At 43.9% G+C, this 22,067-nt stretch overlaps 1 protein-coding gene across 4 annotated transcripts in view; it reads right to left on the bottom strand.

Annotated features, from left to right (window-relative positions):
- LOC118398275 (beta/gamma crystallin domain-containing protein 1-like) overlaps positions 1–22,067 on the bottom strand; it is an 81,277-nt gene that overhangs the window by 49,865 nt on the left and 9,345 nt on the right. For 2 of the 4 annotated variants that reach the window (XM_035793456.2, XM_035793457.2), the window contains exon 3: positions 161–3,750. In XM_035793456.2, coding sequence (XP_035649349.1) covers positions 161–3,750 — 3,590 coding nt within the window. The remainder of the gene's footprint in view (positions 1–160; positions 3,751–22,067) is intronic. The other 2 variants (XM_035793458.2, XM_035793459.2) reach the window with 1 other exon arrangement.

Raw genomic sequence — 22,067 nt, 5'->3', positions numbered from 1 at the left:
CTCTCGCACTCACAGACACACTTGTGCAATCTGAGTGCACACACTCACTCATTTAGCATAGAAAGATCACATGAAACTTGATCACCTCCACTTCAAAACACACACATCATGAAAAGTAGGAAATCAGAGTAAGGATAGCAGATGAAATGTCATCCCTTACCCTTCGGGCTGGCTGAGGAATTTGACTCTGTTCCTCAGTGAGTTGAGAAGTGTATCTGCAGTGACTGATAGCGTCCCTCCCACCTGCACTGGCTCTGCACCGGGTCTCTCTGTGTCCTCAGTGGCAAGACCGTTGGCTCTCTTTCGAAGTCTGTCGAGGATTGTGTCTCGTGCGACAGGAGGATTCACTGCCACCTGCTCTGGCACTGGCTCTGAACTGGCTCGGTCTGTTTCCTGCGTGACAATACTGTCTATCCACTCAGTACAGAGTGTCCCTTCATGTTCTATCTTTACAGTGTATGTTCTGGACTCTGTGTCTGTCGCTGTCGCTTCTCTGTCAAGTGTGAATGTGTTCTCGCCATGTGTGCGAGTGGTGTTCACTTTTGCTTTCTGCTCAGAGAAAGAGGATGTGTCCTCGGTAGTACAAGTGACTAGGTCAGCTTTCTCTGCAGTGAGTGTGTCTAAAATGCTCCCCTCTCGGCCTGTGGTGTGCGCGAGTGTGTTATGTGTTGCGAGTGTGTTCTGTCTCTCTCTGTTGCCGGTGGCAGCGTGTTCATTCTCGCCGCTGTGAGACTCCTGTGGCTCTTTGTGGCCTGGGGTCTGTCTGAGTGTATGTGTATCAGCGCAGGCCTCTGTTACCAGGTAAGCGTGTGTAACTGCACTCCGGTTACTCCCTGACCCCTCCCCCTCTCCATGCTGCTCTGTGATGGAAGGCGGGGCGGGCGACTCACATTCCATGAGTGTGTGCACCTGCTGAACAGGTAGGGCTGGTTCCACCCCATCCTCCCAACCTTCTTTCACCAGTGCAGAGACCTCTCTCGCTCCTCTCTCCTCCACCAGCCTCTCTGCATCGCCGTCTTCTGGGGACTCAATGAGTCTCTTCTCCCCTCGGTGGACTTCATTCTCTTGACCTCTATCCTTGGTTTCTAACATGACCTCCGTTACTTTCTGTGACCCCAAACTCCATCCAGCTTCAACGGTTTCATGACCATTCCTCCGTTGTTTGCCTGCTCTTTTCATTTCCTCTCCTTTCATTTCCTCTCCTTTCATTTCCTCTTCAACGCCACTCTCCTCCATGTAATCCTCCAGGATGCTGTAATGGACCGCTGGTATGGCCACTTCCATGGCATTGCTGTTCTCTGGTATGATCACACACTGTGAGCTTGCCCTGTTAACGTCTGCATCACAGGGCATATGTTCCTTAATCTGTCTATTAGAACCTATGCCGTTGGCCTCTTCCATTACCTCCACCTCTGCATCTTGAACTTTCTCAGTAGCCATGGTGGACATATCATTTGATCTTTCCCTGACAACGTCTACATCATAGGACATAATATTCTGCTCAATCTGTCCATTTTCCTCTTCCATAATCTGCACTTCTGCTTCCTGACCTGTCTCAGTAGCCATTGTCTCTGCTATTGTTGAGGCGACGGACGCATCAATGGAGATGGTGGTTTCAAGAGTACTGGAATTCTTAGTGCTTGGATGGCTAGCGCTAAGAATGTCAGAAACGAGGGTGACATTGTCCGAGAGAATGTGATCAGAGTTGTCTATGTTCATATCAGAATGATGAAGGACGAGATCTGCGTTTTCAGTGTCCCCCGTATCAAGGTCAACTGGAAGAGCTGCGGTCAAAGGCTCTGACTGATCAACAAGTTTTGGTCGAGTGTTGCAATCTGGTCGAAGCGGAACAGAATCGGTGTCCGCAACATAGACTGGTTTATCAAGGTCGGGTTCAGAAATGGTGGACACCTGGTCAGAAGGAAAAAGTTCAGGGAAAATAAAGTCATAGAGAGAGTCAGATGTGTCACTAGAGCCAGTACCAGGGACAGCGATATCGGTATTTGGGAGAGGTGAGTCGGAGGTGGGACGCTCAGGCTCTAAGTCATCCATTTCCATTGGCTCATTCGTGGGGAGTGTAGGCTCAAAGCACAGAGGCGCAAAGGCCTCAGGCTCAGCGAGGGAGACATCTGTGCTAGGGTGGGCAGTGTCTGTTTGAGGAACAGGGGGAAGCTTGTTCTCAAAAGGAGCGTCTATATTAGGTGTGCATCGAGTGTCCATCATCACGCCCGATGTCACAACGCCAGAAGTGTAAGTGCTGAGAGCAGATGCGGTGTGGCCAGAAATGTGAGGTGAGGGGAACATTCCAGGAAAAAGAGAGTCGTAAAGATCTTCGAATACTGGTTGAGAGTCGGCATCAGTAACAGTGAGGTTAGTATTAGCAGTGGTGTCTGTGTCAGGGTGGCTGGTATCCATTTTGGAGACTGCAGTGGCAGGTATATCCATGTCGGGGACAGGGGCGTCAGTGGCAGACTGTAATGATTGGGTGGGGTCACCGACACTAGCTTCAGTGTGATCAATGGCAGTTTTAGACTCCTGTTTAACTGATTCGGGTAAAATGGGACTTGGTGAGTCAAAGGGGCTATCCAAGGACAGGTGTGGGTTAGTTTCATCATTTATTACGGTTAGGTTGGTGTCCATGTCAGTAACAGAGTTGACGGTGATAAGAGCAGAGGTGACGGTGTTGAGAATAGGTGTCTCAGTGTTGTCAGCCAAAGAATCAGGGTTCAGAGGAAAGGTCTCGGTTTTAACGTCAGTTGTGTCTGTTTCAGTAACAGTGGCTTCTATATTGGGGTCAAAGGCAATGGGAGAGGGATCTGTATTAGGGGTAACAGTGGTGATATTTTCAACAACAACAGGTTGTCCAATGGAGAGAGTAACATAAGAGGCCTCAGTTTTGCTAAGTGAGAGTTCAGTCACAGCAAGGACAGGATGAAAAATACCACTATTCACAGGGTCAGCGCTGGGTAAGGGGGACATTTCATCACTCTCGTTTGAGGTGTAAACTGTAGCAGGAGGAGAGCTAAATGGGGAAAAGCATATAGCTGGGCTCAAAGGGTAGCAGGGGGGTGGGCTAGATGGATAGGACGGTGGAGGTGGGTTGGGTGGGAAAGGTGGAGGACTTGGGTTAAAGCTATCAACATCCATTGGAGAAGCTGTGTCAGTATGGTCTATTGTGGCATACGGGTTGTCACACTGAACATCCGTGCTCTCCTCTTCCTGTGAGATCTCGTTCCACTCCACCTCAGGCATAGCTAAAGGAACTTTTCTTGTAGCCCGGCCCACTTCAAGAGGAATAATGGTATCCATCTGGGAATTTGGTTGGTTGGTGGCAGTCTTAGGACTGTCCATCGGTGGCTCCTGGGCCTGCGATTTCTTGGGGACAGTGGGAGGAGGATAAGAGGTGACCAGTGTCTTAGTGTTTAGGTCAGGCTGAGACACAGCGCACCTTACCCTCTTGTTCAGAGTGTCGCCTTGGCCGATGTCCCAGAGGCTGAGGTTCAGAAGCTCCTCCTCCTCTTGCCCTTTGACCTCTGGCTCGGGGCCGTGGAGGACCACGATGCTCTGGGAGAGATCCCCGTCACTCTTTTTCTTCCTCCTCTTCAAGCCAAAGCTGAATGTGCCGAACCTCTTGGGCTTGGCACGGAGGTCCATCTCTGAGTAGCTGAGGTCCTTGGCCTGTTTGCGAGCGATAGACGGAAAGACAGAGGGAGGTATAGTGAGTGACAGAGGGGGAGGGGGGGCAATGTGCTAAGAGAGAGAGAGATTGGGGAGAGAAATGAGAGAGAGCATTATTTCTTAGCTTTGAAATTAACATTTCATACTCTACCAAATTTTTTTAGAGCCAATAATCTCACTGTATCATTCACATACGAATAATGTTTTGACTTCATAAGAAACAAACCTCAGTTACTCAGAGCTTGCAAAACTCCACTGACCACAAAAGGCAAGCATCACTGGTATGTATACAGTGTATTTAGAAAGTATTCAGACCCCTCGACTTTTTCAACATTTACAGCCTTATTCTAAAATGGATTAAATAAAAAAAAATGTCATTCATCAATCTACACGCAATACCCCATAATGACAAAGCGAAAACATTTTTTTTTTTTTAACATTTGCAAATTGTGGGTGACAGGTCTTGGTCAGGGAGGTGACCAAGAACCCGATGGTCACTCTGACAGAGCTCCAGAGTTCCTCTATGGAGATGGCAGAAACTTCCAGAAAGACAATTTCTGCAGTACTCCACCAATCAGGCTTCTGTGGTAGAGTGGCCAGATGGAAGCCACTCTTCACTAAAAGGCACTTGAAGGCTGCTTGGAGTTTGCCAAAAGATTCTCTGGTCTGATGAAACCAAGATTGAACTCTTTGGCCTGAATGCCAAGCGTCATGTCTGGAGGAAACCTGGCACCGTCCCTACGGTGAAGCATGGATGGCAGCATCATGCTGTGGGGATTTTTTCAGTGGCAGGCACTGGGAGACTAATCAGGATCAAGGGAATGATGAACAGAGCAAAGTACAGAGAGATCCTTGATGAAAACCTTCTCCAGAGTGGATGAGGGATTGGTGTAGGGGTTTTATGACACCTCACGCCAATCGTAAATTGTAGGCAGCAGACGACTCCTTTTGGTCTTTAGTATTGGTGAATGGAATCCCTTTGTTTACAGAAGGTTTTACTGCCCAAAAACTCTAATGTCCAACAGTGAACACTGGGGCAATATATTTCAACATCCGAATGTGGGGAATGATGAGAGATGGAATATGGAAAATTAATGTATATTTTGTGGTGTCATTTAAAAATGGTATCAAAGTGATTTAATGAAAATATTATAACTTGAAGAGCTTTCACACTGTGTATATCAGGTTTACATCCTTTACGTTGTGTAGGAAATATAAAGGATGAAGAGAATATTTTTGTTAAGATAAGAATTTGATTTGTGAGTTTTCTAACAAGATGATATTTTTTTATGATGTTTTGCCCAGTAACTAGCCATGCCCGAGGGTGCTCAGAGAACCTGTCAGTATTACGGAAACAATCCTTTTTATCCAAGTGTATAAAAGATTGAGTTAAGAATTAACATACCAGACTAGAAGGACCACAAGCTGCCGCTAGGTCTCCATTGGTCACGACCCTGTAAATCAACACGAGTTGAAGAAGACAAAGTAGCCTCTAAAAATCAATGTTAAGGTTGAGTAGCTGTGAGCTTGAGTACTGTATCTAAGAAAGTGAATTTAAGTAGGACCATCCGGTTATTCTCTTCAAATCATCATTGACTACACTGCTCTCATCAATCACAACTCTGGGGATCATCGACACGGCTGATTAGCTGTCCTCAGAAGACCACTCTTCCAGAACGAGTGAAAGTCAACACAGACAACTAAGGAGGACATTGTGACCTCTTGTGGACAATCAGAGACTTACAAACTAAGGAGAAGGCCCAATCAAACCATTTTCATGAAGCGGAAGCCTTTTCATGAAGGCCTGGTTCCAACAGAGATATACAACGAAGACCTTCAACACGTAAATACATGCATTATGGGCGGCAGTTCGGGGCAAGTTATTAGGATTACTGTGAGCGTAGTTCCCAAATGTATCCAAGTGTCTCTCTTTAACTTTCCATCTTTTGTAACAAGTGTCATGTTGTGTTAGTCCGCTAGGGACCTCTTTTCATCATATTAAGTTTCTAATCAACAACCTATACCATGTGTGTGTGTGTATCCTGTTTTATCATTTAGTTTGTTAATAAATAAATAATCAAATCAATTTGTGTGGTACGGAATGATCAGTAAGACTCGGGTTTGTGCAGATTCAAGTCTGCGACGTTCAGAATGAGACTGATATGAGCTAATGATTAATACGTGACTGTTATCGATATATATATATATATATATATATATATATATATATTCTTGAGTTTAATTCGGGAGATGGTAACTCGTTAAACAACTTCTTCCGTGGTGCCCCAAATTCCTAATGAGTTAATTGTTACATGATTCATTTAATCTGGTAACAATTAAACATAGTAGGTAATTATTTGATAAATAAGTCATCACATTAATGAAAGTCACGTCACGACAGATGATACATTTACATTTTACATTTAAGTCATTTAGCAGAAGCTCTTATCCAGAGCGACTTACAAATTGGTGCATACACCTTATGACATCCAGTGGAACAGCCACTTTACAATAGTGCATCTAAATCTTTTAGGGGGGTGAGAAGGATTACTTACCCTATCCTAGGTATTCCTTGAAGAGGTGGGGTTTCAGGTGTCTCCGGAAGGTGGTGATTGACTCCGCTGTCCTGGCGTCGTGAGGGAGTTTGTTCCACCATTGGGGGCCAGAGCAGCGAACAGTTTTGACTGGGCTGAGCGGGAACTGTACTTCCTCAGTGGTAGGGAGGCGAGCAGGCCAGAGGTGGATGAACGCAGTGCCCTTGTTTGGGTGTAGGGCCTGATCAGAGCCTGGAGGTACTGAGGTGCCGTTCCCTCACAGCTCCGTAGGCAAGCACCATGGTCTTGTAGCGGATGCGAACTTCAACTGGAAGCCAGTGGAGAGAGCGGAGGAGCGGGGTGACGTGAGAGAACTTGGGAAGGTTGAACACCAGACGGGCTGCGGCGTTCTGGATGAGTTGTAGGGGTTTAATGGCACAGGCAGGGAGCCCAGCCAACAGCGAGTTGCAGTAATCAAGACGGGAGATGACAAGTGCCTGGATTAGGACCTGCGCCGCTTCCTGTGTGAGGCAGGGTCGTACTCTGCGGATGTTGTAGAGCATGAACCTACAGGAACGGGACACCGCCTTGATGTTAGTTGAGAACGTCAGGGTGTTGTCCAGGATCACGCCAAGGTTCTTAGCGCTCTGGGAGGAGGACACAATGGAGTTGTCAACCGTGATGGCGAGATCATGGAACCGGCAGTCCTTCCCCGGGAGGAAGAGGAGCTCCGTCTTGCTGAGGTTCAGCTTGAGGTGGTGATCCGTCATCCACACTGATATGTCTGCCAGACATGCAGAGATGCGATTCGCCACCTGGTCATCAGAAGGGGGAAAGGAGAAGATTAATTGTGTGTCGTCTGCATAGCAATGATAGGAGAGACCATGTGAGGTTATGACAGAGCCAAGTGACTTGGTGTATAGCGAGAATAAGAGAGGGCCTAGAACAGAGCCCTGGGGACACCAGTGGTGAGAGCGCGTGGTGAGGAGACAGATTCTCGCCACGCCACCTGGTAGGAGCGACCTGTCAGGTAGGACGCAATCCAAGCGTGGGCCGCGCCGGAGATGCCCAACTCGGAGAGGGTGGAGAGGAGGATCTGATGGTTCACAGTATCGAAGGCAGCCGATAGGTCTAGAAGGATGAGAGCAGAGGAGAGAGAGTTAGCTTTAGCAGTGCGGAGGGCCTCCGTGATACAGAGAAGAGCAGTCTCAGTTGAATGACTAGTCTTGAAACCTGACTGATTTGGATCAAGAAGGTCATTCTGAGAGAGATAGCGGTAGAGCTGGCCAAGGACGGCACGCTCAAGAGTTTTGGAGAGAAAAGAGAGAAGGGATACTGGTCTGTAGTTGTTGACATCGGAGGGATCGAGTGTAGGTTTTTTCAGAAGGGGTGCAACTCTCGCTCTCTTGAAGACGGAAGGGACGTAGCCAGCGGTCAGGGATGAGTTGATGAGCGAGGTGAGGTAAGGGAGAAGGTCTCCGGAAATGGTCTGGAGAAGAGAGGAGGGGATAGGGTCAAGCGGGCAGGTTGTTGGGCGGCCGGCCGTCACAAGACGCGAGATTTCATCTGGAGAGAGAGGGGAGAAAGAGGTCAGAGCATAGGGTAGGGCAGTGTGAGCAGAACCAGCGGTGTCGTTTGACTTAGCAAACGAGGATCGGATGTCGTCGACCTTCTTTTCAAAATGGTTGACGAAGTCATCTGCAGAGAGGGAGGGGGGGAGGATTCAGGAGGGAGGAGAAGGTGGCAAAGAGCTTCCTAGGGTTAGAGGCAGATGCTTGGAATTTAGAATGGTAGAAAGTGGCTTTAGCAGCAGAGACAGAGGAGGAAAATGTAGAGAGGAGGGAGTGAAAGGATGCCAGGTCCGCAGGGAGGCGGTTTTCCTCCATTTCCGCTCGGCTGCCCGGATCCCTGTTCTGTGAGCTCGCAATGAGTCGTCGAGCCACGGGGCGGGAGGGGAGGACCGAGCCGGCCTGGAGGATAGAGGACATAGATAGTCAAAGGATGCAGAAAGGGAGGAGAGGAGGGTTGAGGAGGCAGAATCAGGAGATAGGTTGGAGAAGGTTTGAGCAGAGGGAAGAGATGATAGGATGGAAGAGGAGAGAGTAGCGGGGGAGAGAGAGCGAAGGTTGGGACGGCGCGATACCATCCGAGTAGGGGCAGTGTGGGAAGTGTTGGATGAGAGCGAGAGGGAAAAGGATACAAGGTAGTGGTCGGAGACTTGGAGGGGAGTTGCAATGAGGTTAGTGGAAGAACAGCATCTAGTAAAGATGAGGTCAAGCGTATTGCCTGCCTTGTGAGTAGGGGGAAGGTGAGAGGGTGAGGTCAAAAGAGGAGAGGAGTGGAAAGAAGGAGGCAGAGAGGAATGAGTCAAAGGTAGACGTGGGGAGGTTAAAGTCGCCCAGGACTGTGAGAGGTGAGCCGTCCTCAGGAAAGGAGCTTATCAAGGCATCAAGCTCATTGATGAACTCTCCAAGGGAACCTGGAGGGCGATAAATGATAAGGATGTTAAGCTTGAAAGGGCTGGTAACTGTGACAGCATGGAATTCAAAGGAGGCGATAGACAGATGGGTAAGGGAGAAAGAGAGAAAGACCACTTGGGAGAGATGAGGATCCCGGTGCCACCACCCCGCTGACCAGAAGCTCTCGGGGTGTGCGAGAACACGTGGGCGGACGAGGAGAGAGCAGTAGGAGTAGCAGTGTTATCTGTGGTGATCCATGTTTCCGTCAGTGCCAAGAAGTCGAGGGACTGGAGGGAGGCATAGGCTGAGATGAACTCTGCCTTGTTGGCCGCAGATCGGCAGTTCCAGAGGCTACCGGAGACCTGGAACTCCACGTGGGTCGTACGCTGGGACCACCAGATTAGGGTGGCCGCGGCCACGCGGTGTGGGAGCGTTTGTATGGTCTGTGCAGAGAGGAGAGAACAGGGATAGACAGACACATAGTTGACAGGCTACAGAAGAGGCTACGCTAATGCAAGGAGATTGGAATGACAAGTGGACTACACGTCTCGAATGTTCAGAAAGTTAAGCTTACGTAGCAAGAATCTTATTGACTAAAATGATTAAAATGATACAGTACTGCTGAAGTAGGCTAGCTGGCAGTAGCTGCGTTGATCTGCAGAGAAGGATGGGAGAAACTCCCCAAATACAAGTGTGCCAAGCTTGTAGCATCATACGGGGGCGGCAGGTAGCCTAGTGGTTATAGCGGTGGGCCAGTAACCGAAAGGTTATTCGATCGAATCCCCGAGCTGACAGCTTTGCACACTATTGGGATTCTCTCAACCAGCTTCACCTGGAATGCATTTTAATTAACAGGTGTGCCTTGTTCAAAGTTCATTTGTGGAATTTCTTTCCTTATTAATGCGTTTGAGACAATCAGTTGTGTTGTGACAAGGTAGGGGTGGTATACAGAAGAAAGCCCTATTTGGTAAAAGACCAAGTCCATATTATGTCAAGAACAGCTCAAATAAGCAAAGAGAAATTACAGTCCATTATTACTTGAAGACGTGAAGGTCAGTCAATGTGGAACATTTCAAGAACTTTGAAAGTTTCTTCAAGTGTAGTCGCAAAAACCATCAAGAGCTATGATGAAACTGTCTCTCATGAGGACCGCCACAGGAAAGGAAGATCCAGCGTTCAAATCAAACTTTTGTCACATGCGCCGAATACAACAAGTGTAGTAGACCTTACCGTGACATGCTTCCTTTACAAGCCCTTAACCAACAGTGCAGTCTTAGACAAGTTAAGAAAATATTTACCAAATAAACATACAATTATAATAATAACAAGGCTATAGGTTAGTTGAGGTAGTTTGTACATGTAGGTAGGGGTCAAGTGACTATGCATAGATAATAAACAGTGAGTAGCAGCAGTGTACAAATCAAATGGAGGGGTGGGGGGGGCGTGTCAATGTAAATAGCAATGTAAATAGTCCGTTGGCCATTTGAATAATCGTTCAGCAGGTAGAAGCTGCTAAAGAGCCTTTTGGTCCTAGACTTGGTGCTCCGGTACTGCTTGCCATGTGGTAGCAGAGGAAACAGTCTGACAATTCTATGGGCTTTCCTCTGACACCGCCTATTATATAGGTCCTGGATGGCAAAAAGCTTGGCCCCAGTGATATACCGGGCCGTACGCACTACCCTCTGTGGCGCCTTACGGTCAGCACCTCTGCTGCAGAGGATAAGTTCATTCGAGTTAACTGCACCTCAGATTGCAGCCCAAATAAATGCTTCACAGAGTTCAAGTAACATTCATCAACTGTTCAGAGGACACTGCATGAATCAGGCCTTCATGGTCAAATTGCTGCAAAGAAACCACTATTAAAGGACACCAATAAGAAGAGACTTGCTTGGGCCAAGAAACACGAGCAATGGACATTTGACCGGTCGAAATCTGTCCTTTGGACTGATGTGTCCACATTTGAGATTTTTGGTTCCAACCGCTGTCTCTTTGTGAGATGCAGAGTAAGTGAACGGATCATCTACGCACGTGTGGTTCTTCATGGAAGAGGAGGTGTGATGGTGCTTGCTGGTGACACGGTCTATGATTTATTTAGAATTCAAGGCACACTTAACCAGCATGGCTACCACAGCATCCTGCAGTGATACGCCATCCCATCTGGGTGGACTATCATTTGTGGGACTAGTGGGACTATCATTATTCGTGACAATGATTTATGCCTGTTTGAGTAGAAAGTGTACTCTTTTGCCATAGGATTATGTGCTCGCCAGGCATCAATGAGGTTGTAACTAGAGAGTATATGCTGGAGAGCCTCGGTTGCTTGTGGATTGTAGTTGGTCTTATTAGATTGGTCCCACATGTCCAAAATGGCATTCATGTCTGTCCCAAAAACCAGATGGAATTCAGTTAATTCTAACAATATGCTGTTCAGAGTTTTATAATACTGTATCTCTTGACACTTTCATGAAAAGAAACTCATGGCCTCTAAACGCTAAAGCTTCATACTGGACCCTACTCAAACTAAACTAAGAGCTACATCCTGTGCTTGGCCATCCTGTTGAACATAATAAATGTCTCTCTATCCAATGGATGTGTATCAAACTCACAAAAAATGGCATAAATAAAGACTCTTAAAAAAACAAAAAAACATTGCCCCCCCCCAAAAAAAAAATGAATCAGCCTATATTGAATCTCCCATTCCTCTCAATAAAAACAAGCAGATTACTGCCTTCCTGAAGACAAATAATGTATACAAAATGCTTCCGTCTGTTTTTAGACCCCATCACAGCACTGAGATTGCACTCGTGAAGGTGATAAATTACCTTTTAATGAGGTCAGACCAAGGCTCTGCAACTGTCCTCGTGCTCCTAGCCGCTTTTGACACCATCGATCACCACATTCTTTTGGAGAGATTAGAAACCCTAATTGGTCTACACAGTCAAGTTCATTCCTGGTTTAGATCTTATCTGTCGGAAAGATATCAGTTAGTCTCTGTGGATGGTATGTCCTCTGACAAATCAATTGTACGTTTCAGCATTCCTCAAGGTTCTGTTTTAGGACCACTACTGTTTTCACTATATATTCTACCTCTTGGTCATTTGGAAACACAATGTCAACTTTCACTGCTATGCGGATGACACACACCTGTACATTTCAATGAAATATGGTGAAGCCCCAAAAATTGCCTACCTTGGAAGCCTGTGTTAAAGACATAAGGCCGTGGATGGCAGCAAATGTTTTACTTTTAAACTCGGACAAAACAGAGATGCTAGTTATAGGTCGCAAGAAACAAAGAGATCTGCTGTTGGATCTGACAATTAATCTTGATGGTTGTACAGTCATTTAAAATAAAACTATAAAAAGGCCTGATTGGTGGAGTGCTGCAGAGATGGTTGTCCTTCTGGAAGTTTCTGCCGTCTCCACAGAGGAACTCTGGAGCTCTGTCAGGTGTCCATCGGGTTCTTGGTCACCTCCCTGACCAAGGCCCTTCTCCACCGATTGCAGTTTGGCCGGGCAGCCAGCTCTAGGAAGAGTCTTGGTGGTTCCAAACTTCTTCCATTTAAGAATGATGGACGCCACTGTGTTCTTGGTGGCCCTCAACACTGCAGAAATGTTTTGGTACCCTTCCCCCGATCTGTGCCTCGACACAATCATGTCTCGGAGCTCGAAGGACAATTGCTTCAACCTCATGGCTTGGTTTTTGATTTGACATGCACTGTCAACTGTGGGACCTTATATAGACAGATGTGTGCCTTTTCAAATCACGTCCAATCAATTGAATTTCCCACAGGTGGACTCCAAATCAAGTTGTAGAAACATCAAGGATGATCAATGGAAACAGGATGCACCTGGGCTCAATTTCAAGTCTCATAGCAAATAAGTAATTCTGTTTTTTATTTGCAATATTTTGCTGACATTTCTAAAAACCTGTTTTTGATTTTTGTCATTAAGGTGTATGTGTGTAGATGGCTGTGGATAGTATTTTGTATAAGGCTGTAACCTAACAGAATGTGGAAAAAGTCAAGGGGTCTGAATACTTTCCGATGGCACTGTACATACCAAGCTGGTGGGGCAAGTCGTAGAAAATCTATAACATGGTCTCTGATCTCTTTATCCTGTCCATCTAACTCCTAATGTATGATGGTTGTCATGCCATGTTACCATAGCAGTTGGCTTGGCTATAGCGGTTGCTATATACAGCAGCAGAAACAGATCAATGACAAGAGTTGTATAGGTTTTTCCTTATCATGTGTGTCACACCAGCCTTCGCTTTGGCTCCCCCTCCTGTCCGGCTCAGGCGTTCGGCGTTGCCGGTCTTCTAGCTGCTGCCGAACCTACTGCTGGAAAACGCCCTTCACTCATCAATCCCCCGGACTTGTCTCGTCATCATTACACACACACACACACACACACACCTGGTTCCAATTCCCACTCTATCACTGTATATATTCTCCATCTGCCATTTGTTTTTGTCGGTCATTGCAAATGTTACTTGTTTTCCTGAGAGAAATCTCTCCTACTATTTCCTGAGTACTTTATATTTTGCACTTTGGGTTCGCCCTGTGCCTTTTTGTTTATGAAGATATATTTTGAGCACAAGAGCGTTTGGTTTCGTACAGTTTTGATCTATGGTGTTCCTTAACTCCTTGGCGCGCCGTAACCAATCGTCCACGACAGGAGACTCGGGCTGACTCCGATGTTAGGGCCGGTTGATAGCCTAGAACACACTGAAAGGGTGTGAGGTTAATGGAGGACTGACGGAGGGATAGGCATTCCGTTAATGGGACAGTTGTAAATCATGCAGCGCCTTCTGTCACGATCGCAGATTTTAGAGAAACAACAAATGTCGGTACATATAAGTGTCTTATATCGGCTGAAAGCTTAAATTTTTGTTAATAGAACTGCACTGTCCAATTTACAGTAACTATTACTGAAAAAAATGCCATGCTATTGTTTGAGGAGATCTCCTAATAACAAAACACTTTTTTCACCGCGATAGGTTTGATAAATTCACCTCTGAAGATGAAATGTGTACTTACATTCTGAAATCTTGCTCTGATTTATCATCCACAGGGTCCCAGAGATAACATGAAGTGTTTTGTTGTCCTTTTTCATATCCTAAAAAAGCCCATATAGCATGCACAATCAATTTTCTACTTCCACTCGTTCAATTTACAAAGAAAGGCATCTGTGAAAATCAAACCCAAAACGTTTTTAATTTTTTTTTAAATTGTACCTTTATTTTACTAGGCAAGTCAGTTAAGAACAAACTCTTATTTTCAATGACGGCCTAGGAACAGGGGCAGAACGACAGGTTTGTACCTTGTCAAGCTCGGGGATTCGAACTTGCGACCTTCCGGTTGCTAGTCCAACGCTCTAACCACTAGGCTATCCTGCCCATGGCACGCCAATGACGAGGCCGATCTTCACTTGATTGACTGTAACTTTGTCAAATAGGCACCAATCAGGGTCAAGCAAAGCTAGCTACATATCCAATGAGCTGGGCTTTACGGGAGTATACGGTATACGGGAAATCCTGTATCTGTCGCAGAATGTTGCTGCTAACCTTACGCGACAGCAAGCCTTTTCCTTTTGGACAAAAATTATAAGAATATGGAGAGGAATGAAAACTGGGTGTTTGCAAATGTTGAACACAAAGTGATTATTTAAAAAGAACGTTTAAAAGACAGCATGGGGGCTTCAAGAATCAATGGGTATATAGTTGAAGTCGGAAGTTTACATACACTTAGGTTGAAGTCATCAAAACTCGTCAACCACGCCACATATTTCTTGTTAACAAACTATAGATTTGGGAAGTCGGTTAAATACATAAGTAATTTTTCCAACAATTGTTTACAGACAGATTATTTCAATTATATTCACTGTATCACAATTCCAGTGGTTCAGATGTTTACAGACATTAAGTTGACTGTGCCTTTAAACAGCTTGGAAAAATCCAGAAAATTATGTCATGGCTTTAGAAGCTTCTGATAGGCTAATTGGTGGAACAAACTCCCTCACGACGCCAGGACAGCGGAGTCAATCACCACCTTCCGGAGACACCTGAAACCCCCCCTCTTTAAGGAATACCTAGGATAGGATAAAGTAATCCTTCTCACCCCCCTTAAAAGATTTAGATGCACTATTGTAAAGTGGCTGTTCCACTGGATGTCATAAGGTGAATGCACCAATTTGTAAGTCGCTCTGGATAAGAGCGTCTGCTAAATGACTTAAATGTAAATGTAAATGTAATTGGCCTCATTTGAGTCAATTGGAGTTGTACCTGTGGATGTATTTCAAGGCCTACCATCAAATGTAGTGTCTCTTTGTTTGACATCATGGGAAAATCAAAAGAAATCAGCCAAGACCTCAGGAATATAATTGTAGACCTCCGCAAGTCAAATGTCCAAATGCCAGCCTTTACCACATGCATCTGTATGAACAATAGTACAAAAGTATAAACACCATGGGACCATGCAGCCGTCATTCCGCTCAGGAAGGTTCCGTCTCCTAGAGATGAACATACTTTGGTGCGAAAAGCGTAAATCAATCCCAGAACAACATCAAAGGACCTTGTGAAGATGCTGGAGGAAACAGGTGCAAAATTATCTATATCCACAGTAAAACGAGTCCTATATCAACATAACCTGAAAGGCCGCTCAGCAAGGAAGAAGCCACTGCTCCAAAACCACCATAAAAAACCCAGACTACGGTTTGCAACTGCACTTGTGGACAAAGATTGTACTTTTGGAGAAATGTCCTCTGGTCTGATGAAACAAAAATAGAACTGTTTGGCCATAATGACCATCATAATGTTTGGAGGAAAAGGGGGAAGCTTGCAAGCCGAAGAACATCATCCCAACCATGAACCACGGGAGTGGCAGCATCGTGTTGTGGGGGTGCTTTGCTGCAGAGGCGACTGGTGCACTTCACAAAATAGATGAGGTAGGAAAATGATGTGGATATATTGAAGCAACATCTCAAGACATCAGTCAGGAAGTTAAAGCTTGGTCGCAAATGGGTCTTCCAAGTGGACAATGACGCCAAGCATACTTCCAAAGTTGTGGCAAAATGGCTTAAGGACAACAAAGTCAAGGTATTAGAGTGGCCTTCACAAAGCCCTGACCTCAATCCCATAGAACATTTGTGAGCAGAACTGAAAAGGTGTGTGCGAGCAAGGAGGCCTACAAACCTGACTCAGTTACATCAGCTCTGTCAGGAGGAATGGGCCAAAATTCACCCAACTTATTGTGGGAAGCTTGTGGAAGGCTACCTGAAACGTTTGACCCACGTTAAACAATTTAAAGGCAATGCTACCAAATACTAATTCAGTGTATGTAAACTTCTGACCCACTGGGAATGTGATGAAAGGAATAAAAGCTGAAATAAATCACTCTCAACTATTATTCTGACATTTCACATTCTTAAAATAAAGTGGTGACCCTAACTGACCTAAGGACAGGGAATCTTTACTAGGATTAGATTGTGTAAAGCGGAGTTTAAATGTATTTGGCTGAGGTGGATGTAAACTTCCGACTTTGACTGTATATAATTCATTTATAAGTCCAACTACAGATTGCTCCTTTAAGCAACACACACACACACACGTAGAAAAGCTACCAAATATTCAAAGTTCCCATGTGTCTCCTAACTCACTAGAACACTTTGAGAAGTGTTCACTAATGTGTTGGAAATATAAAATAGGGGCAACTTTTTCCCTAATCCCTCTGAGCAATTCTAAACATCTAGCAACAAGAAATAGCCTACATTAAATGAAAACAAATCTAATTATTAAGCTGATCATTATTTTGTTATTGGCTTAGCCCTTTTTTAATAGGCTACACCAAACCCGAGTTAAACTATTTTGCGTATTCCAATTATTTTCAAATAAATTTCCAAGTAAGTATTTGGATATTTTTTCCATTCAAAAGACAAGTAGATAGAATACAAGTAGGGCCGTGATGGTAATTGAATAACCGTTTAACTGACGGTTATGGATGAAGACCGTCGTGAACATAAAACAACCCGTCAAAACAGTTTAAATAGGCCTACATTCATTTTTTATTTAAAAAAAAAAGAAAGTTTTATCCGCTTTATTTTCATGTAGATAAACTTTACCTAATAGTGGGAGTGTTAACTAATGGATTATGAGCAATTGTTTTGCTAGCTTAGTCTGTCTACATCTCCTCTTTCCAACTGATGATGCGAGGGGGTGTAGAGCGCTATAGGCTATGGCGCTTCAGTAAAAAACAACTGTTTTTTTTAATACAATGCACATTTTCATTGCATTATACTAAATAACTAAATCGGTTTTCTTTTTAAAAAGGTTAGATGTGTCTATTGATGAATTATTCAACAGCGGTCGACAAGGTAGTTCTGGCTACGATTCGGCTACAGAAAAAAAATAAACAGAAAATAAGTACAAATACACGTGTATTTGAACCCTGGTATGTGAAACACACAGTCACGCAGCAGAGGGGGACAGAGCTCCACCACAACCTGTTGTGCTGTATCTCCCTCTAGCGTGGAATAACAGAACCTGGTAACGTCATCATTCAAACTGCAACGCCGCTTAAAATGACTGCTACACAGATCACAGTGTGATTAGTCTGTGTGTGGGTGTGTACTGCACGGTCATGACTGCACTGAGAACTGACAGAGGGCGTGGAGGGGGACTACGACTGGCATGCAGTTACTGTTAGAAAGGGGTCACACACACTAACCTTTAAAGAGGCGATACGCATTTTGTAACACAAACAAAAATAAGACCCCGAGTATATTCCTTACTCTGACAAGCCTTGAGACAAGTAAGAGAAATACACAGATGGTTTCTCCATCAGAATGACGGACGCCATAATAACACCAACAAAAGCAGTAGCTGCCCTTATGCGATTAGGCTTCTCAAACAGACAGTGGCATGTATTTATGGATGCCAAGGGAAGCCAGGCTTCCCCCCCCAAAAAATGGGAAAATATATCAATAATAATGTACCTTTCGTCTCGCTGCATTCAAATTGCAAGAGGCTGAATGTATCTTACCTGAGAAAACATCCGAGCGAGGGAAACAGCACCCCACTGTCTCTGTATGTGTAGGCCATCTATCTGATGCTGTCCGGTCCTACAGAGTATGACATTGTTGCCAACTGTAGCATTGAATGCAAGGGAAGCCAGTGAGCATTTGGCCTCCCCTGATAGAAAAAAAAGTATAAAATAATAGCCAATAGTAAGCTCAACTGTGAATGGTCCTGGCGCACCAAAAAAAAGTGTAAAGGGAAGCCAGTTTGGATTTGGCGTCCCTCCTATCAAATCAATCTCATTGAGAGCATACATCATTGACCGAAACAACTTGAATTGTTGCATCTCGTTGTGTTGTTGTCCTCCGGTGGATAGCTAGCTAGATAAAATTGTCCCATTTTCTATATTAGCCACAGATGAAGATAGGGATTTGGACTTGTGGTTTTACTTAATTCTCCGTACTGACCAATGATTATAACTGATTATAATTGATTCACACATTGTGCCCCTGGCTTGAAAGGATGGAAGTTCAAAATGTAGCTAGAAGTAGGAGGCTAATGTTAACGAGCTAACGTTGCCAATGAAAGAAAGTGAGCAAGCATATTAGCCAGGTAGCCTAGGACAGCAAAAAATAAAAGTGTGTACGATATGACAGAGTGATAGTTTCGTCAGCATGAAAGAGGAGGATAGCACTGCCGTTTATCTACAAGTAGGGTGAGTCAACTTGTTTTTCTACTTGCACAAAGGAACACGCGCACGCGCACACACACACACACACACACACACACACACACACACACACACACACACACACACAGGAATCAGAACCATGAACATCATATTTAGCTTACGTTGATTGGACTAATATGCGTGCCAGTTATGGTATTCATGTACACATTTCAGTGAAAGTTTCATCTAATTTATAATAACATCTTCATATCTCAAAATCATTGTCATGTGGTTAATCAAAACAATCTATCCAAATATAAATGAAAATGATACAAAACATAAAAAGTAACCATCTATCTAACAAGCCTACATAAAGCAAACAAATAGCCTGCAGGTAGAAAATATCCTGCTGAAAATAAATATCCTACAAATCATTTTAGCTATGCATGGTCTGTCTGCAACAAACTCGAAACATTGTATCAACTATTAAGTTGGGCCCAACCCCGAAACTTGCAACATTGTATAAAATATTCTGGGCCCTCAGATTCCTGTGCCAGTGTCCTCGGGACAGACACAGCTGTAGGCTATTTGCGCAAGAGATAAGAAGATTTACTTGACTTGGGCAGGAGCTCACCGGAGCAGAGTACCAGCACCTTACATTCTCTACTGATTGAGCTCTTGTTCCTCTTATAAAATATTAGCTCAAAGTATTGTGGAGCTCCTACACCTAAATACAAACAGTACCGGCACCCAAAATGAGTACCGGAACCTATTTCAGCCCAAGTCAAGCCTATTTTATGATGTTTCCACTGGATTAGAGCATGACATGATTCCCTTTCACACTGGCTGATTATTGAAAGGGAGAGAGCTGGAAAGATTTTTCAAATACATTGAGGAACTATTGTAATTCAAAATACTTTGTTTCAGAGAAGTGCGGGGGGCTGCCTTAATCAGAGAGGTGCAGGGAGCAGCCTTAATCAGAGAGGTGCGGGGGGCTACCAGGTGTCTTCAGCACCCGGGGAACAATGGGTTAACTGCCTTGCTCAGGGGAAGAAAGACAGATTTTGACCTTGTCAGCTCTGGGATTCGATCCAGCAACCTTCCCGTTACAGGCCCAATGCTCTAACCTCGATATGCCTACATTTGCACGCAGGCCAGATAGCCAAAAGGCCTACCTCTATGCCTGCACGTCCTTACTCGACATTTACAAGAGTGCTCCAAACAAAAGACAATGATGAAATTGACAGATCTCGTAAATGAAATGAAATAAACCGAAACTTGTTTCTCACAAGTGTAGCTAGCATAAGTTGTAAACTCTGCAAACAATGTGTCCACGTTCGACAATGAGAACAGGAAGACTGGAATAATATTGAATGCATTAAAATAAATGACCGTAACCAAAGTTACAAACATTGTTGATTAGAAATTATAAGAATTAACAGTAAATGTACTACTGGTGATATACTTTATGTAAATGGGAATTGATTAACACAAACAATCTTACCCAAACAATACACACAATAAAGTTATGAAACAAGGAATGTGTACAAATTGTCAGGAGAGCGTATTCTGGAGAGAGAAGTGCGTTGTGCATCTGGGCGCTTAGTCAATCCGACATCGTCATTAACCATGCATCATTTACGCTGATATGGCCTCAGCAGAAGTCGGGGCATTCATACCTCTTGCGCTTTGCGGAGCAGAGCTGTTGTCAAGGAAGTGAGTTTGTGTTTATACGGGATGTACCGCCCACAACTACCATCAACCAATCCATGCTGAGCTATACAGAGCCCACCGCATTGTTTCAAAATGTGGAAGGCGCATGGCGATGCGATACGGAGCTCGATTTGGCCTCTGCAGGCTCAGCAATTGCATCACACTCTCCAGATGGAGCCACTGACCACATTTTCTAATCAAGCATAAATGGGCTTTTATTCTAGGCCATCAATCAGCAATATATATTTGTTACTGCTCGACTAAAACAATCTCGGTCGACTAACGACCAAACAATCGACTTATTGGGGTCAGCCCTAGTTGTCATTGTATTAGACTAAGCATAGGTGATTTAATGATGTTGAAATGTTGAAGTTCAAATGGTACTGGAATACGGGAGGCGGCTCCTGTTTTCTTTGCGACTTCTGGTAACTCTCTGTGGATCTAAATGAATAGTTGTTTAGTTAACTTGCTTGACCGTGCTGTAGACCATGTAACTGTTTGTTACATGCAATACACATTGTGGACTTTGCCTGACAGTGGTTTGCGTTCCAGTTTTATGATGAAACAAAAAGGTGTGGTTGAATGTATTCTGCCACCGTCTTCTCACTGTCTTCTTTAGGTCTATATATCACGGTCACAAGCCATATGAACTAACAGGATTTATAGAGAAAAGCACGCAATTATCAGAACACATAGGGTGTAATATGGCTTCATTTTTTTACCCAAGCACCACTACTGAAAAAAAGATGCTGCACCTTAACAGTTAGGAGTGAGCTACAGTCATACTATAGTAAAGCAAATTAAATCGATACCATAGCTGTTAAGCTGATAAGGAAATATATTTTTGACATAATTGTATTAAAAATATTTTTTTTTTTTAATGTTTTTTTACAGAATTGTAACTATGATTCTATTCCGATGATGATATAATTCTATAACTACATTTTTGATTCATGTGCATTACTATTTCTCAAACTGAGCTACAGTCATTACAGAAAGTGAAGTGGTAAGATCCAGTACGCGGATCAGCTGCACCCATATTGGGCTTAACTGAAAAAAGACTGAGGACAGTGGACAATGACTACAGAGCAAACATCTACTAGAACTGGAACTCCACTGGGATAATACCACAGCAAATATACTGACCATCATCACAAATATCCACACAGAACTGGCAGTTGAGCCTGAAAACACTACAGCAAACAGCATTGGACAAAATTGAGATACAAATGGAGTCACTAGGACAAACATAGAGATATCCTAGACACAACCTAGACAAACACAAAGGTAAAGCCCATGTCGTGTGATGAGCTACAACAGTTTCATATTACATTAGGTTAAAGGGAAAGGAACAACTGAAGTACTTTGGACATACATTACAGTATATTCTATGATCACAGCACAGCCATGATAAAAATGTCATAACACATGGCCTCTCATATATTATTGCTTAAATAGATCTCCAGATGGACTGACAGCGGTGGCGACAACTTAAGAGACACAGATTACCCAATGTTTGTTTGAGAGAAAAGGATAGCCTAAAGTGCAAGAAAATGACAGATTCTATAAATACTTATTTTCTGTGTTTTTGCATTTTCAAAAAATGTGGCCAAAATCCACACCCCCAAAGAACTAAATGGAATTCAAGTAATTGAACCGACATCTGTCAATTAGTTCTTTAATAACCTATAAAAAAAATAAATGTCGCTTAATCACTGAGCACTAGAAAGTATTTTCAAATAATTTCCAATAAATAGTAGGCTATTTGAAACTATTTTCAAATAATTGTTTCCAAATACATCCCGGTAGGGCCAAACATACCAGGGTTCAAATTAATTGGAGTATTTAAGTATTTTGTATTTTCAAATATATACCAATACTTTCCATGTGTATTTCTAAATACATTCCAATGCTTTTATTTTCAAAGAAAAAATATCAAAACACTTACATTTCAAAGTATGTGAAAGTAATTGAAATAGTATTTTTTTTTATCCAGGTGT

The sequence above is a fragment of the Oncorhynchus keta genome, chromosome 19, assembly GCF_023373465.1.
Source record: "Oncorhynchus keta strain PuntledgeMale-10-30-2019 chromosome 19, Oket_V2, whole genome shotgun sequence".
NCBI classification, from domain to species: Eukaryota; Metazoa; Chordata; class Actinopteri; order Salmoniformes; family Salmonidae; genus Oncorhynchus; species Oncorhynchus keta.
The sequence above is the reverse complement of the archived record's forward strand: the minus strand, read 5'-3'. Positions and strand labels throughout refer to the sequence as shown.